General features: G+C 38.4%; 1 protein-coding gene across 1 annotated transcript in view; it reads right to left on the bottom strand.

The window, feature by feature from the left end:
• Nucleotides 1-16,939, bottom strand: part of skap1 (src kinase associated phosphoprotein 1) — a 51,809-nt gene that overhangs the window by 11,121 nt on the left and 23,749 nt on the right. The window contains exons 5-11 of the mRNA XM_017685915.2: nucleotides 14,091-14,171; nucleotides 13,264-13,347; nucleotides 13,017-13,141; nucleotides 12,771-12,834; nucleotides 10,920-11,159; nucleotides 7,509-7,562; nucleotides 4,063-4,172 (exon numbers count right to left, since the gene is read on the bottom strand). Coding sequence (XP_017541404.1) covers nucleotides 4,063-4,172; nucleotides 7,509-7,562; nucleotides 10,920-11,159; nucleotides 12,771-12,834; nucleotides 13,017-13,141; nucleotides 13,264-13,347; nucleotides 14,091-14,171 — 758 coding nt within the window. The remainder of the gene's footprint in view (nucleotides 1-4,062; nucleotides 4,173-7,508; nucleotides 7,563-10,919; nucleotides 11,160-12,770; nucleotides 12,835-13,016; nucleotides 13,142-13,263; nucleotides 13,348-14,090; nucleotides 14,172-16,939) is intronic.

The raw sequence follows: 16,939 nt of genomic DNA, 5'->3' as shown, positions 1-16,939 counted from the left end.
CAAAGCGAGCGTGATTAGTGTAGGGAGAAAAACAGCCCCAAACATCCTGCTCTGCTGCCATCAGCGGCTCCCCTGCATTGAGGATTGAGGAGGCTGCGTAACGCCGCCAGATGGATGTTGGTATTAGCCACTATTTCATGTTGGAGTGTAGAAGCAGTGAGGCAGCACCGCAGAGCAGGGCGCTCAGGGGCTCTCACTGCAAAGCAGAACACAGAGGCTGCGCAAAATTAACTCTGCTGAATTAATCAGGGCAAGATTGAAAATGAAGCTGGGCTGCAGATGAGTGAGCAGGCTTGCTGGGTTTATTTATTGTACCCCCCACTGCCTCGCGCCGCTCATATTCTTTACAACACCAGAGTGCTGAGACAGAAACCTGTGCTTAAGCAAAGTCCGGATATCACTGAGTGTGCCACTTCTAACACATGCATTCACAATATGTAGGTACATACAGTACTGTGCAAAAGTCAGAGACTCTTTTCTCACTTTCAGGTCAAACTGGGTATTAAGTTAAAGTTCTTTTTTTTACTTAATTTTTCAGGAGCTATTTCTGAGGTGATTCAATATCCACTTGCATAAGGAAGCCAAAGAAAAATCTGTGAAAAAGGGAGTTTTCAAAACTGGAGTAAGATACAGAGAAAATGGGACATCGAACAACCATGCGAGACCAGCAAAACGGACACCATCAGATAAGCAGCACTTAAAGCTTTCATCTTTGAGCGACAGGAAAAAATCAAACTCCACTCTTACTTCACATGTGAAAGATCCAAAGGTGTTTCTGTCCGTACTTCCACTGTGAGAAGACAACTCAACACTGAAAAGATGTGTAGCTGTAAAGAAGCCATTACTGAGAAAGGGAAATAGACAAAAAAGAGGAAAATTTGCAAATCATACAAAGAAGATGCTGGTGTTCTCAGAACAATGAACTGACCACCTCAGAGTCCAGACCTCAACGTCACTGAAAGTGTTTGTAATTATTGGATTGTGAGAGGTGCAAAAAAGTGGCAAAACAATGAAAGCTGTAATAAAGGTAAAAACTATGAATACAGAAAGTATGAATTTTCTATCAAATATATGTTTTCTGCTCTTTTGCTGATGCTAAAAACTAAATAACTTACTGGCCATTTTATATGGTAATGAAATAACTGAAGAGTGACTTTTGCACAGTACTGTTAGTGCATATTGTGTATGTCACCAATGGACCCACTAATGAACAGGTACACACGCATATAAAAAAGCTCTTTATTGGAGCATTGTGTTGGTCCTAACACTGTACATGAAAATACTTCTTCAATGGTCCTGCGGTAAAGACAGTGGTTTGGTATAGAACCATAAACATTTGAAAATGGTTTTCTATAGCAGCAAAAAGAGTTCTGCTATTATTACAACCTAGACATCACAATAGCAGAGCCCTTTTTACCATTTTCAACAAGATTGAGATTCATCATTTTTCAGATCATCAAGTTTCAGATTGATGAATAATCTCCATTAATCTGAAGAACCAGATTCTCCATCAGTCTGAAGAACCATTTCACCATGCAACAAAACACTTAAGCATGTAAGCATGTAAGAGTGTTCATGGTTCTAAATAGAACCGTTGTGATCACTAAAGAAGCCTTGAAGAACCATCTATTTTAAGAGGGCAGATTAGCCATGTTTTTATATAAATTTGTCTTGAAAATCTATGAAAATACACACACGCTCTCTCTCTACACGTAGGTATGTATGCAGTAAAGAAGCTATGCCGGCTGTATTTATGTAGGCTGCTGTAAGTGACAGATCAATAATAGCTGCCGAGAAACCTTTTTATAATCTGCATGGTCTGCTCAGCTGCAAGCTGGCAGACTCCATTGCTGTGACAGTCCTGTCTGCCCCTTTGATTTGCAACTTTTCAGCATTCAATCATCGTGCTGCTTTAAAAACCTGTTGGTTAACACCATTGATTTAGCACTTTACACGTCTTTATCACCTTGTAATTATGCTCAGTGTTGACACAAATACACCCGGTCTCCCCTCCACGCCTCTGGCTAGCAAAATTTATGCACTCTTATTTTATGACCACTGCTTTATGAGCAAGACTGTTAGAGGTAGGTTTGAGTTCTAGCCAGTGGCTCATATTTCATTCGGTGGGGTCAATGGTCCAGGGAAGCACCCGTAAAACAAAGGCACCAGCCGTACATTGTCTTAAATGATCCAGAGGAGCAAACATTCATGTGGTGGAGGAATGGCTTAGTACTCATAATAATATTCCAGTCATTTAGATCTTCAATAAATAACTCTTTCAATTATGGATGAGGGAATGGAATTAGATATAATAAGCAATAAATCTACATAAATAAAACCTTCTACAGAATCATAAGTACTGCAGGCATACAGGCTTACCCTGAATAGACTACAGCAGATATAATGGCAGCTTAAGCTAAACAGAAATAAAATAAATGATCTGTAGAAGCCCTCGCCATTAATTAAAGAGATCAATTAGAGAATAGAATATTGCTTCCAATATTTCATAATATTGAAAATATCAGGGCAATATTAAGACAGCATCTAAATAGAACATTACAGTGGACTGCAAAAGTTTGGGCACCCCTGGATAAATTTTTAGACACAAAATGTTTAAATGCTACAAATGCCACAAATTATAGCAAATTCTACTTACATTTTTTAAATCTAATATGTTAAACTCAAAGTTCACTACACACTTCTGTAATCTAAGAATAGCCCAACCAGTTTCTATTGAAGTCCCTGTAGTTACTGAATAATCAGCCTTGTAATAAGTATGTAGTAAGCCAGGGACTTAAAGGGTTAACAATTAGAACTACATAGATGAATTAATCAGATAGCTAACAAGCTAGCAGGCTCCTCTATTAAGATTCAGTGTTAAAGGATCTGAATTTAAGTTTACTGAAGAAGTTATTGTAAAATAATTGCTGTTATTGTGAAACTGAAGCATCTATTAGCAACAACAGTTCAGCAACAGCGGTAGACTACACAAAATTCACACAATGGGGTTGCTGAGCACTGAAGTGGATAGAGTGTTCAAATTGCTTATACTCTATTGCATCATTCACTACTGAGTACCAAACTGCCTCTGGAAGCAACATCAGCACAACATTTGTGTGGTAGGAACTTCATGAAATGGGTTTTCATGTCCGAGCAGATGCACAGAAGCCTAAGATCACTTTGTGCGATGCTAAGAGTTGGATAGAGTGGCATAAAGCACACCACCACTGGACACTGGAGCAGTGAAAACATTTGACTGGAGTGATGAATCGCACTTCACTATTTAGCTGTCTGATGAATGAATCAGGGCTTGACATGTGGCAGGAGAATGCTATCTATTGTAGTGCATAGTAGCAACAAGCAAGTTTGGTGGGGGAGATATAATGGAGTGGGGCTGTTTTTCAGGCTTTGGGCTAGGCCTCTTAGTTCCAATGAAAGGTAATATCAATGCTGTAGCACATAAATACAATTGTTGGCAACCGTCTGGGGAAGACGCTTTCCTGTTCCAGCATGACTGTGCCCCTGTGCACAAAGCAAGGTCCATAAAGACATGGTTTGATGAGCACAAAACCCTGACCTCAACTCTGTAAGCATTTTATTAATCACTTAATGTATTTTACTGCTAACATAACGCATATGTTTTTCTGTTCTGTGCGTTCACATGGTTTACATGGACATTTACAGATTACACTGACTTAGTTGGAAGTGAAAGGCAAAATTAAAGCACATTGATTTCTAGCTGTGCATCTTTAAGAGACAGCCAGCCTGTGTATATGCTGTTTGAGGCTTTCTGCTTGTAAGACATCTGAGGTATAGATTTAAAGAGAAGGATGAGCTGGTGAATGCACTAGCTGCAGGAGGCCCTAAATAAGCAGTTGTGCATGGCTGAACACTCGATTCTCCATGATACAACCCCAGTAATGAATTAACAGCCCATTACTGAGAATCTGGCCATTGAGCAGTGTTCTCCAATGACTACAAACACGCACACAAAAATGTTATCTGAACATTGTAAAAACATTATGTCCTTGGGTGCATGTTTTTATGCAAGTGTCTACTGACCTTGCTTACGATGTAGATGATGTCTCCTCTACGAAATGCCAGCTCATCAGGGCCATCAGCTTCACAGTCCCACAGGCCTTGATAGTAATTGGCATAATCTGATGATGGGTCTAATAAAGAAACACACACACACTCTCCCCTTTTAATATACAGATGTGGAAAAATGGCATACTAGGACTAAAAAGACGTAAGCACTATTTGAACTGGATTAGTTTTACCAGGGGAGGCCCAGTAATGAATTGATAAAAGACCTGCATGACCATTTTGTAGTATCTGTGTAATTTCCCTAAATTGCCACCCAGATATCCTGGACTGAAATATCATAGCCATCATACAGACACCATGCATACAATTGGTGTATTGAGTTTGATTCCTTCATCTGGTCAAGCACCCTATGATGCAGAAATAAGAGTCCTTGTGCAAGACTCCTAACACTACCTTCATCTATTTTTAATTATCAAACTGTTGCTCTGGATGAGTGTCTGCTAAATGCCAGAAATGTACAATGTCACAGATGTGTACATCAACACTATGCAATGAATGCACCACTCAATAACGACACATGTTTATTAGCAGATTTTGTGATTATTTTACTGTGAAGATAATTCAAACAGGATTGTTACTAAGGGAGCTCCAGGTTCAGAGAATTACTGAAGACAATTCATTCCATAATCAGTATGTATTCCACTTGTATATGATACAGGCATTGCAGATTCAGAGGTCTGGAGTCCATATAAGGAAACTTCATTGTTAAAAAAGACCCATTTTGCATTGTTTGCAGTGTATATAATTATATATCCAACCATTCTGCCTACATACAGTTAAACCCCACCCATTCACACTGTATTTGGAGTGTTTCAGGATTGTGTTTTGAATTAAGTACAATACATGCATTTTACGCACCCGCCATCTTCAAATCCATTGAGGTTGAGGTTTAAAAAATATCTGTTCATTAGCTGTTACAGATACCTGATTATTATAGTTGGCCAGAATTGTACATCTCTACTAAGTATTTATTGCAACAAACATCAGCAGTTATTGCTACAAATTGTTTCCTTCTCTACTCTTATCTCCAAATCAAAACCAGCCTGTACTAAATAGTGTAGTTCACATTCAAGTTTCAATAGCCTTTCAGTAAAACTGACCTTTTTACATCCCTCCTGTGCAGGCCCAGATCATTCAGTGAGTTTATGGGTCCGAGCCACTAGGCACTAGTTTATGTACTAAAATGAGCTTATTTGTCATTGTGTTACAGCCAATCATGATCCTGAAACTCTCCTGAATGTCTTTCCTGAATGTCTGCTTAATTTTTTCCTCCAGTCACAGTTTGGTAACTGTCCCACTATTGGCATTACCTCAGTCATGCTTTCAGTTTTTTTTAGCAGTGAGGTTATTTCTTTAAATGTACTTTAAAATTGAAGCTCCGGATATTTAAAAGATGTGTCTGGGGAATCTGTAAAAGCGAGACCCGATACTTCAACAGAGTAGCAGCTGCCCAATTACAAACCATGTTAAAGAAAAAACTGTCATCATTGGTGCTAATCTCTGTCATCAGAGGTAAAATTAATGAAAAATACACATTTCCCCGCCCTGCATGGCAGTAATCTTTAGCCAGGATTCTTGGTGGGTTGGGTTTTCAAGTTTGCTGCTTTTTTCTGTCTTTCTGTGCATTTCAGCTGTCCAATTTTTATTGATTTCATCGCCACTGGAGTAATGTGCTTGTCAACACATACATTATAGTGAAATGTTATGCTGATTGTGCTTTCATTGATGTGTAACTAATCTTACCAAAGTTTTGTCTCAATTTTAAAAGCTACATTTCACAAATGCACAGCAAACTCAGAAAACACATGCAACTTCAGAAACACTACAACCAGGCACAACACAGTGGACGTGAGCCACAAACAGTGTGCAAAATAATGGTTGGGGGATCACACTTTGGCTGCAAACTCATTCGTCATAGCGACGCTGATTCTACAATCAGTGGAATGATACAAATATGTGGTCTAACATTTCTTCTTTTGGAAATGTGCTTTTCTAGTTTGGTAATGTGGTCTTCCACACATTGAGATCTCCTCTTTTGTCTTGGATTTGGGGAACTCTTGGGCAAGTGCTCAAATTCAAAAATATGCTGCAGTACCTTGCAAAGTTTTTCAGACATGGCCCAACCATAGTTACAGATACTAGGCTACAAAAGATCAGGTGAACCAATTTACTACAGCACCAGCCTGAGGCAGACCAGTGCAGAAGACCTACTTATTTAAGAACATTGAAGACAGCAATTTTTTATTTTGTGGGCAAAGCAAATGAACAATGACCTTTCCCTGAGTTTGTGTTTTAGTGTCTATTTTACCCTAATATACAGCATAGTGTCAAAAGGAATTTATTTTCTGGAGGGTCCAAGAGTTCAATTAGGAGGTCCCTGACCCACCCCCAGGACCCCATTTATTTCATACCTTGGGCACAACACAAAGAAAAAGTCTCCCGACTTGGAAAGGGAATGTGATGGAAAATGCACTGATAAACATTGATAGGACCACAGAGACTCACATTCCTGTAGGTTCATGGTTAACTATCATAGGAGCTCTCTGGCATGTCATAGCTATACTAGTGTAGTTATCAGCAATAACTACAGTATTGCTATGTGAAATTTTGCAGTTAGACTCTATAGCTAATTCCAGTTATGATACAACAATATTAGTTTCTGCTCAAATAAAAGTTCACTAACATCCTCTTTGAGTGTCACATGGAAACATTTCCACTATGTTGTGACTGGCTTTACAGCATTTTTGAAGATATCTGTGGTTTCTGTATTTGCAGGGTATGTAAATGTAGCACAGGCATCATCAATTTGATTTGTTTTTTTTTTATTCTATGCAACAAATGTATTATTTTGCAGAGCTTTTGTAAAATGCTGCACATTTTGAGGAACATTTTTCCTGCGTTTGGCAAAGCTTGTCTTTTATTTCACCATGTGTTGGGTCTTGTTGGTCACTGTAAGGTAGTTTTGTACAGTAAATGTTAGTAATTTGTGATATTAGTGCTCAAACACTGAAGTAATTAAACCCTGTCGTTACACTAACTTGTAAAGCACATGAAATATAGTTTGATTCAAAATGGCAAAGCAGTCATACAATGACGTCACCAGAGGGCTGAATACAGGGAAACCAATCAGAACAGACGTCATTTACATAAATCAATACTAACAACACAAAACAGCCTGATTAATTCTAAATTTATTATGACTGATTTTCTTTCTGTTCGTTTTGTTTGGTGTTTCAGTTCAAAAGACCACAAAAAATTATGATATCAGGAAAAATGGAAAGAAAAATATAGGATTACATTAAATTGCAATGCCTCCTCCTATGAAACCAGATTGATCTAGCTTGATTAGATTTTTACACACCAAAACACAAACAGGAAGATTAAAGAAAAAAATTCCTCACCTGCTTTTTGGCTCCTCTCACTGCAGTCCTCTGAGTTGTCTGAGAAGTCATCCTCTGAAAGAGCACAGAGCAGAAAAAAAGTGGACTATTACTACACTTCAAGAGTAAATGACCTCCTGGCACTCCTTAAACGTAAAACTTAAAAGTTTTTTCCTTAACACTTAAGTCTACAAAGCCAATTCATGTTAAATTTCTAATAACTCACACAGTGCGCTTGCACCAACTGCCACTCTGCAGCCTATAATATGAGTATTATATAACAGGAGTGGCATTAGCAGGAAAGCTAATGTATTTGACGTATAGGCAATGTACAGGAGAGGTGCCATTCTGGATTTGGTCTTTAGTGTGTCAGGGCAGACGGGGCATTGATTCAGGGTGTGGCACCTCAGGGTCTGTGAAGTGACAGTGATAGCCTTGCTCTCTGTCTCCCACATCCATCCTCACCCTGTCAGCCTGCCGATAAAACCACCACACAGCAACCTTATACTTCCCACGACACGGGCCGGCCCTCTGCTTCCAGGAACCGTGGAAAAAAGCAAAATAAAAAAAATGTACTTATGCTTTGAAGTTCCTGCCCACTCACGAAAAGGTTTGCTGATTGTAAGGTCAAATTCTTTCTTACATGTCTATCTATTATATATTACATACACTGTAAGGCAAAATCAACACATTTATATGGCAAATACAGTATTCGTATATCATTTCTTTGGTAGTGACAAAATGGAATGTTGAATCATTTGTTTAATAAAATAAACATCATTAAGGCACAGTCACTCAATGCTAAATGATTTTAGTCTAAAGTTTGAAATGTGTTTTGATCTCTCACTTTGTACTAATTCAGTAGAATGATCCATATAAACACTGTTAAATTTTTAAAGTGTACTGTTCACTGGCCAGTCCATGAAGTCCGTATAAGCTGCAAAAAACCCTTTTGAATTCATCACAGTTGTGATGACACAACCATTACAACATTTACATTTGGCGGCCCATTCATGTTAATTTAATGAAGCAACTAAACTAAGCTATACTTTACTTTATCACTTTTCATGCTTTTCAGTACTTAAACATAGAAGGAAATATACCAAATGGGATATTTCCTTTGTGATGAAAGAATAACTGTCTATAAAGAAGTAAAAAATCATCTATCTTGGATTAATTAATACCTCAGTAGCACTTTCCTCCTTTCTAAGTATATGTTACTACAGCAAGCCATACTCAGCACTTTTCAACTCCAAAAGTCAGAGAGGAGCAGGAGGAGAAAGAAAGAGAGATGGATTGAGGGGAGAGGTGGTCATCTGATCCACCATCTGTGGCTGGCTCAGCTGCCTCACACACATGGCGGAGAAAGGTGAAAATGACAGCGCTCAGGACTGATGTGTTTCTGCTCTCGTTAAGTGCTCTCAGGCCGCTCCCGCTCATTTTTGAGGCACCAGATCTTGATGTATCTGCTCTGCTTGATTGCGTGACACTGGGAGTTAAAGCGCCCTTATCTGGGAAACAAATTTTCCTTACTTTTGAAATAAAAGAGTTTGATGTACTACACGGACCAGTTAGTACAACCTGTTATGCCACAATAAAAACGGTATCACTTTATTAAGTTAGTTGACTACAGTCACTCATAGATTATCTTGTTCAAATTGTTAACAGACCATGTGTTTAAACTCTAAACAGTGGTCAGGTTAGGATTTGGACCGGGATTAGAGCTAGGAGTAGAATAAGGGTTGGTTTTAGGTTTTGGGATGAGATTAAAATTAGGGTTAGGATTAAAACCAGGTTTAAAGAAAATTATTTTGTGATTAATAATGACTGATAATTATAGTATATATTATATTAACAGTGACTGATAATTATAGTGAATGTAATATATATTTAGTTAAATGGAACTTAGAAGTATCAAAAAAGCATCTAAAGTGGACCAAACTCAAAGCATTAATTGAGAAGATAATAGATAATAAAAATAATAACTGGGAGGTAGCTATCCCAAAACTTAATCCCTAAACTTGAACTTGTGACATTTCTTTTGGTATTTTTCAATTTTCGTTCAAGATCTTTTTAATTTATGTGAAGTTGAAAGATTCCAACTATAATTAATTTTTAAATAAGACTTTAGTTAAAAAATGCTGTCCTGTGTTTTCATGTCACTTTCAAACACAAAGAGTTGTAGTCCATTTTAGCCAGCATTTCAGAGCAGGATGCAAGACTTTATCCCTGTTCCTCTTGGCCACATGACGAGCAGTTAGACCAAACTTTTTTGAATAAATGTATCACATACTCTGACAATCAGTATGTAGCATGAAGAATTATCACCACAGGAACACACATTTTTGTTAATTAAGTAAACCTTTTTGTATTCTAATGCAAAATACTATGAAAATATTACAGTTGTGTATGCAACTGTTCAAAGCTGTATTTGCTAAACATGTACTGGCTAGCAGTTTTTATTTATGCTCAAAATTAGCTAAAACGGTCACTAGGTAATGTTTTGGGTGTATTTTGATTCTTTTGGCAGTGACAAAGTGGAAAGTACAATCATTTGTTTAATACAATTAACATAATTAAGGTATATGGTTACTCAAATCTAAAGGAATTTAGTCTTACTTTGTACCAATTCAGTAGAACATTCAATATAAACACTATTCTGAAAACACTGTTTTGAAAGTATACTGCTCACTGGCCTGTTCATGAAATCCACAAAACCTGCAATAAAACCCTTTAAACTTCATTACAGCTGTGATGTCACAACCATGAAAACATTTACATATGGTTGCCCATTCACATTAAAGGTATAAGGAGTGCTATTACTGCCAACAGTCTGTAGCAGCATTATTAGAGTGGAATATGTGGGAAAACCATTAAACGTTGTGCTGTACATGGCTTTCAGGAAGCAAATGGATTAATGCAGCCTTCGAAAGGATCCATATGTCTGTAAGAAGTAGCTGAAGTTTATTTTTACGATGTTTTTTAGCCTGAACTTACCAGTTTGTTATGCAATTCAGCCCAGATTGCTTTTTGAACAAGGCCCGATCAAAAGCAGCCACTCAAAGACACAGTAACAAAAACAGCCTGTTTAATTATAAGGGATAAAGAGACGTTGGAAAATCTTGCAAAATGAATTAGGATTGTTACAATTATAAATTACAGTTACACCTTTATTGGAAGTGTACTTTTTAAAAAAATGCAGAATATGCACCTTTGACCTCATAACTCAGAGACCCTCAAAGATATGAGTCTAACATGCTTATTCTAGCACTCTCCTGAGCATTAAAATTGTTAAAAAAGATAGTATCACTCACCTCCACTGAAGCATATAACATTAGCATTACCATGGCTAATTTGCTTTTGACTAAGTAATTGAGCTAATTTGGAGAATTGGGCATTAACGTCTAGACACAGTGCGTCTTTTTTCTGTACCTGGCAGCACTTCATATATATCCTCTTCATCTTCCAGGTCTTCCTCTGCAGCTGCCACTGTTCTTTCCCTCCTCGCCTCACGGGCACTGGGTACTGGCGATGGAGCTGGAGCTGCAGAGGCAGGGCCGGGGCGCAAAGGTGGAGTGGTCGCTCTCTCAATGTCATCATATGTCTCCTCTTCCTCTTCCTCCTCCTCCTCTTCCTCATCATCATCAAAGGGGATGAAGCTGGAGTTCAGATCTACATTTGAGAAGAGGATACAAATGCAAATCATACACCATTCGTTGTAATATACCAAGACAATAGTATGGCATTGAAATGATAGGTAATTATATTGATAACTTTTAGAATGTTGAGCAGCCGAAATTCCATATCAAGTAAGAACTGGAAAACATTTCACTTTCAGAACTACAGTTGGTCTTCTCATTTCCCAAATGCTTACAGAGTGGTACTTACACTGCGGCAAACATGCCCTGTATCAGTTTTTTAGGAAGGTGTTCCTTGCAATACACTCAAAATGGGCACATGATTTTGAAAAACAATGTTTGTTGTCTTTATACTTTTTTCAGTTAAATATAGTGTTTAAATGATTTGCACATCATTGCATTTTGTTTTTATTTACATTTTGCACATCATCATAACTTTTTTAGAAACAGGGTTGTATTTACTATCTAAAACCACCAGTAAACCTATATGTCCTTTCTGAGTTTTTTATATATAATGTCTATGATGGTAAAATAGACATAATAATTTTCTTTGGGGAGTTTTTTGCCTCACAAAACCCTGCATGTTCCTCTCTGCCATGAATTAAAATACATTTTAAGCCAAAACTGTATCTCAGAGCTACCATAAAACAATGTGTCCGACATTAGGCAGTGTATTCAAAACCATTTCATGAAGTAATTTTCTTTGAGGGAGCTTTTAGACATGGATGTCTGGTTCCTATCACAACCACTGTGAAAAATTCTGACTCTGTGAGTTTCTTTACAACAGAGCATTTCACACCAAACCACTCTGAATTACTTTCTTTACATCTCGACCATTTATTGATGTAGGATTTTTCAAAAATCAGTCCCCAATTTAAAACAGTAACAATTTTGCACAATATTTAATAACATTACTAAAAATACATTTGTCATGATTGGTGCAAACATGGATCTTGTTATGAGAGTATTTTGTACCTCTTCTGCAAATTGAAAAATAAAATACATGAATAACAATGATTTTTTAATTTTATGAATTATGGTATTACATGATCATGATAAGGGGGGGATGGGAAGAGTGTAAACAATCCCAGGAGTGTTCATTACTTCCCGCAAATCGGAGGCTCGCAGTGAGCCCATTTTAGAGCAGCGGCCACGCTCCAGATCTGTCTCAGATGGAGCTCGGGCCTGATTGCAGGTGACTGAGCTCAGTAACACAGGCTATCGCATCCTCACTGCCTGGATGCCAAGCAGGGCAAGATCAATGCCCCTGAAGAATGACCAGAGTGCATCCCAATCAATTTCCCGTAAAGAGCACTGTGCTACGCGGAAGAGGAGGCAGAGCGAGACGTGTGGGGCTCAGGAATTGTGTGACGTGCTGCATGAGGAGGTCTGTACTGTGTCTGATTGGCTGAGCCCAGAAAAAGGTACTTATAAGAACTAAACAAGAAAATCAAAAGCATACTCTCTTCTGATGTTTTGACATGCTGACATTAAAGAAATGATAGGATTAGATAGATGATGAAAAGCAGGCCTTGTGCTCATAAGAGAAATTATTCATGGTAATAAAACATGTTGTATCGACATGTACAGTTTACATGCTAAATAAAGGCCCATACACATCTTTTAAGCACCCCATGTAACCTACCCTTTAAGACGAAATTGATCTGGTCCACCCATTCCTTGGCCTCACGAGGGCTGCTGGCAGTGAACTGCAGGGAAAACCATCATCTGTGAGCTGGGCGCTATCTCAGTTGAAAACAAGCATTCTTCATTGGAACGATACAAACATGACTCTGAGCAACCACAGCAATGAGTCAAAGAGGAAAAGGGTGTGTGTGTCGTGCATGTGTGCGTGCATGTTTGTGTGTGCGTGTGTGTGTGCTCACTGAACCTGGTAGGAACGTCTATGAGGAGCCTTCATCTCAAAGCAGCAGTTCTTTTTGGAGTCTTTGCGCAAGTTGGATACAAGCTCTGCTTTGTAGCCATTGATGTAAAAGGAGCCTTTCTGCTGCTTGTCTAGAATTACAATGATTAAAGTCACAGTGATGAAGCTCAAAGTGTTGATGTTGGTGAATTGTATACAGCTTTTGAGTGAAACAATGGAACCAATATCTTATGTTGATTTATGTTTCTCAAACCTTTTTCACTCCCAAAGTAGTAGAATATGGTATTGTTCAGCACACACCACCTTTTCTGCCACTCCATGGTGAAGAATGTATGGTCTAATAAAAGAAAAAGAAAGAGTAAGATAAATTTAGGCATTGAAGATCCACCTCTGATATTACTGAATAAAAGTTGTATATTTGCCATGCTCAGGAATGAATCTGTTTCCATGTTAACAGTACAAGTATAAATGCAACATTTAAACATTTACAGGAAGTCAAATTTAATCATTTATTTGGGTTTTGAGGTTTCATTTCCACCCAATAATGCCAACTTAGCTATGTAAGTTATACGCCATCATGTTAAAGAGAGCTAATGAAGAGGAAGTGACATAATTTAGTCTGTAGAGCATCTGATTTCAAAAGCTGCTAAATTTTGCTTTTATGCAACATTGACAATTTATTGTTTCCTCTGTCCTTGACAGGGTTTGTCAAATATAACATGTCCACCCTGTCACACGGTAAAGACAAAAAATATTGTTTTTGTGCAATAATAATGGAAAGGTAATGCAATTAACTGATGACACCTAAAGTTTGAAAGGGTACACTTGATGGCAGGCAGTCAGTTTAGCCTGAAATATTCCTCCTTGTCACAAGTTTAGTGTGGTGGGAGTGTGATTTTCATTGTTTTTTTACATAGAAATATATTGATTTTTTTTATTACAAAGGAGAAAAACAAGCATTTTCTTTACATTAAAAACTTTCAATTAGCATATCCATCTGGCACTGATTTAATGGAGTGACTTTTTAAAAATTTCATTGCTGATCTTTTTCCTATATGACAAGTTTTTGAAGCCCCTTACCGCGTCTTTTCTTCTCAAGGTAACCTTGCTTCAGGATGTTACTCAGGTCTTGTGCCGCCACTATGGGAATCTCTTCAAAATCTGTAAGAGGAAAAAAAAAGAACAATTGAAAAACTATTCAGAGCAAAACATAAACAAATGGATAAAATGAAATAAATAAATAAATACTCCAACCTGAAAAAGAACTCAGCCATGATAACATTTTAAGATAACAAGAGATAACATCCTTTAGGCCCCATATTATACAGCAGCACAGTAAACTGTGTCCATAGAAAGGACAAAGAAACCCCACTACAGAGTTGCACTGTTTCAAAGAAAATTAGCAGTGAACCAACAGACTTTCAGTCTTGAAGGTCAAAGATTGTCATATCCAACTGGGACACCAAATGTTGCCATATGTTGCAAAATTTACAGACAGATCTAGATAGTATACTTTCTTTTTCAAGTCTGAGGAAAAGTGGAATGACTTTACTCCGATAAGTGTAAGTAGGAGAGCAGGATTAGATAAGAGCTTTCAGCAGGGGTCTATTATAACTATGGTTTTATTAAGATCAATGAGTGATGCAGCTATTCCTATGCTTTTAATTACACTTTGAATAATCTATGAACATGAGATGGTGCTGTGTCAGAATTTAAAACACAATCATCTGCAGTATGGGGGCCAACAGTGGGCTGTAAAGCTGAGGTCAGGTGATATAAACACATCTCTTGTCAGGAATTAAAGATTTTACAGCAGCCTTGGGAAAATCACAGATCAATACATGTACTGTGGCATGGACCAAACCAGCAATGCAGCAGAATAAGACAGAGGGTGTAGTAGAATGGTAGCAGAATTTTTATGGGTTTTTAAAATGTTTTCTAGATGTTTTTTATAATGGTTAGAATTGTAGCATAAATTAAAACAGTTTCTTCCCTAATACTGCACAATAAAAGCTGCTGTATTTAAGAAATACACTGTTACTGCAGCTCTTCCTCTAAAAATCTATTTGTTATAGCATAGGATTATATAAACTAGAGGTGCGCAGTCCTAGTCCTGGAGTTCTACCACCCTGCAGACTTTAGTTCCAACCCTAATCTAAAACCTGATCCAGGTAATCAAACGCATCTGAATATTAGAGCCAGATGTCATGAATCAAAAGTGTCCAGGGTAGTAGATCGAAAGGGGGATTGGACCCCTTATACATCAACTTGATGCAACATCAACTTGATGCAACCTGGACACATCATCAGTGATGTTTCCTGGGGTCACGAAGTGTTTCGGGTCTTTCAAACATCATACACTCTCATCCAGGCAACCCAGCTGGTGTTGGTCAGGCCCCAGCTTGTGTCCAGGTAGCGCTACCCCACTCACGGCTCTCCTCTCCTTATCCACAGTCACCTTGAGGCAACTTCTGCTGCCTCAGTGATCTCCTTGATGGCCCTTTACTTACTGGTCCCTGTGATGCCCAGGATGTTGTAGGCCCTGCAGAGAGACTAGCCAGCAAACCCTCTGCATCCCACCTCGATTGGCTCACACCGTGCTCGCCACCCATTGTTCTGGCATTCCTCCAGTAGTTCCAGTACTTTGCCCTCTTCCTCTCATTGGCTTCCTCAATGCGGTCTTCCTAGGGTATGGTGAGTTCCAGTAAAACGATTTGCTTGGAGGTCTCTGAGATGAGTAGCATGTCAGGCCGCAGTGTTGTAGTGGTTGTACAGTTTCTGGGAATTTCACTTGCTTCCCCAGATCAACTTTCAACTCCCAGTCTTGTGCTGTTGCTAGCAGGCCAGGTGAGGTGGCCCTGGCAGCTGAGGGTGGCTTCTCCCCAGCCCGGATGAAAGCAATGGTGTTCTTCACAGGCGCTTTCAGTGGCCAATTCCACAGCTAATGGTATTCGCTATGGCCTTCAGGACTTGATCATGGCGCCAGCGGTAGCACCCTCCGCCCAGTGCTTTTGAACAACAGCTCAACTCAATACAGCATTTCAATGCTACAAAGAAAACCAGCAACAAAGTCAAAGCTTATTATATCCTACTTGGACAAAACATGTTGCCACACTTTTACAGAGAGATCCCCAGTTAGTACATTTTTTCAAAGCTGAGATAAAATGGAAAAAACTACTCCAATAAATGTAAGTAAGTGTGGCAGGATTAACATGGGTGGCAGAATACCTTAAGCAGGAGTATTAGAAATTGCCGTTGCACATTACACATCTGGATAGCAGGTGTCCCAAAACTCCTGGATATGGCTAATATCCATATCTCAATCAGTATATTTGGATTGATTCAATAATTTTTTCGACCTGACTTGCCCCAGCAGACTAAAATCTATCTTACCTCTTAGACATGTTTATAACATAAGTCATGTTTCTACGGCAGATGACTGAGGCACAAGAAGGAAAACTATACTGAAATTCCTCACTTTTCATCAGCTTTGAGCCTCCAATGGCCGCAGAGTTATGTTGGAGACAGGTGGGCCTCTGAGCGGAGTGCCAGATTTAAAACTCATTTATACATGTTCACATGTCTTTTAGTTCACCGATGACATTGGATACTACTCTTTGAACTGAGTAACTGCTAAGCTAAAACTATGTAGATGTGCTGTTATCATGCTCAGTGTCTCATGATATAGAAGGCCTACACAAGTTTGCACTTTCAGAAAGTAATTTGAAGGAAATGTGAAGGGATTTCTAGTGGTGCAAGTTTTGGCACAATTTCAAATGTGAACAAATTAATAAAAAATAAAAGGTTTGTCATGCAGCATAAGAACTGAAGCTGTGTACACTTAAAAAAATATATATAATTTCTGAATAATGTATTTATTTATACTTGCTTCACCCTCAACTGAGTACTTTCATTGCTAGGTTGAACAA

Source organism: Pygocentrus nattereri, chromosome 13 (assembly GCF_015220715.1).
Source record: "Pygocentrus nattereri isolate fPygNat1 chromosome 13, fPygNat1.pri, whole genome shotgun sequence".
NCBI lineage: Eukaryota > Metazoa > Chordata > Actinopteri > Characiformes > Serrasalmidae > Pygocentrus > Pygocentrus nattereri.
Note: the sequence above shows the minus strand (reverse complement) of the source record. Positions and strands in the feature narration are given on the sequence as shown.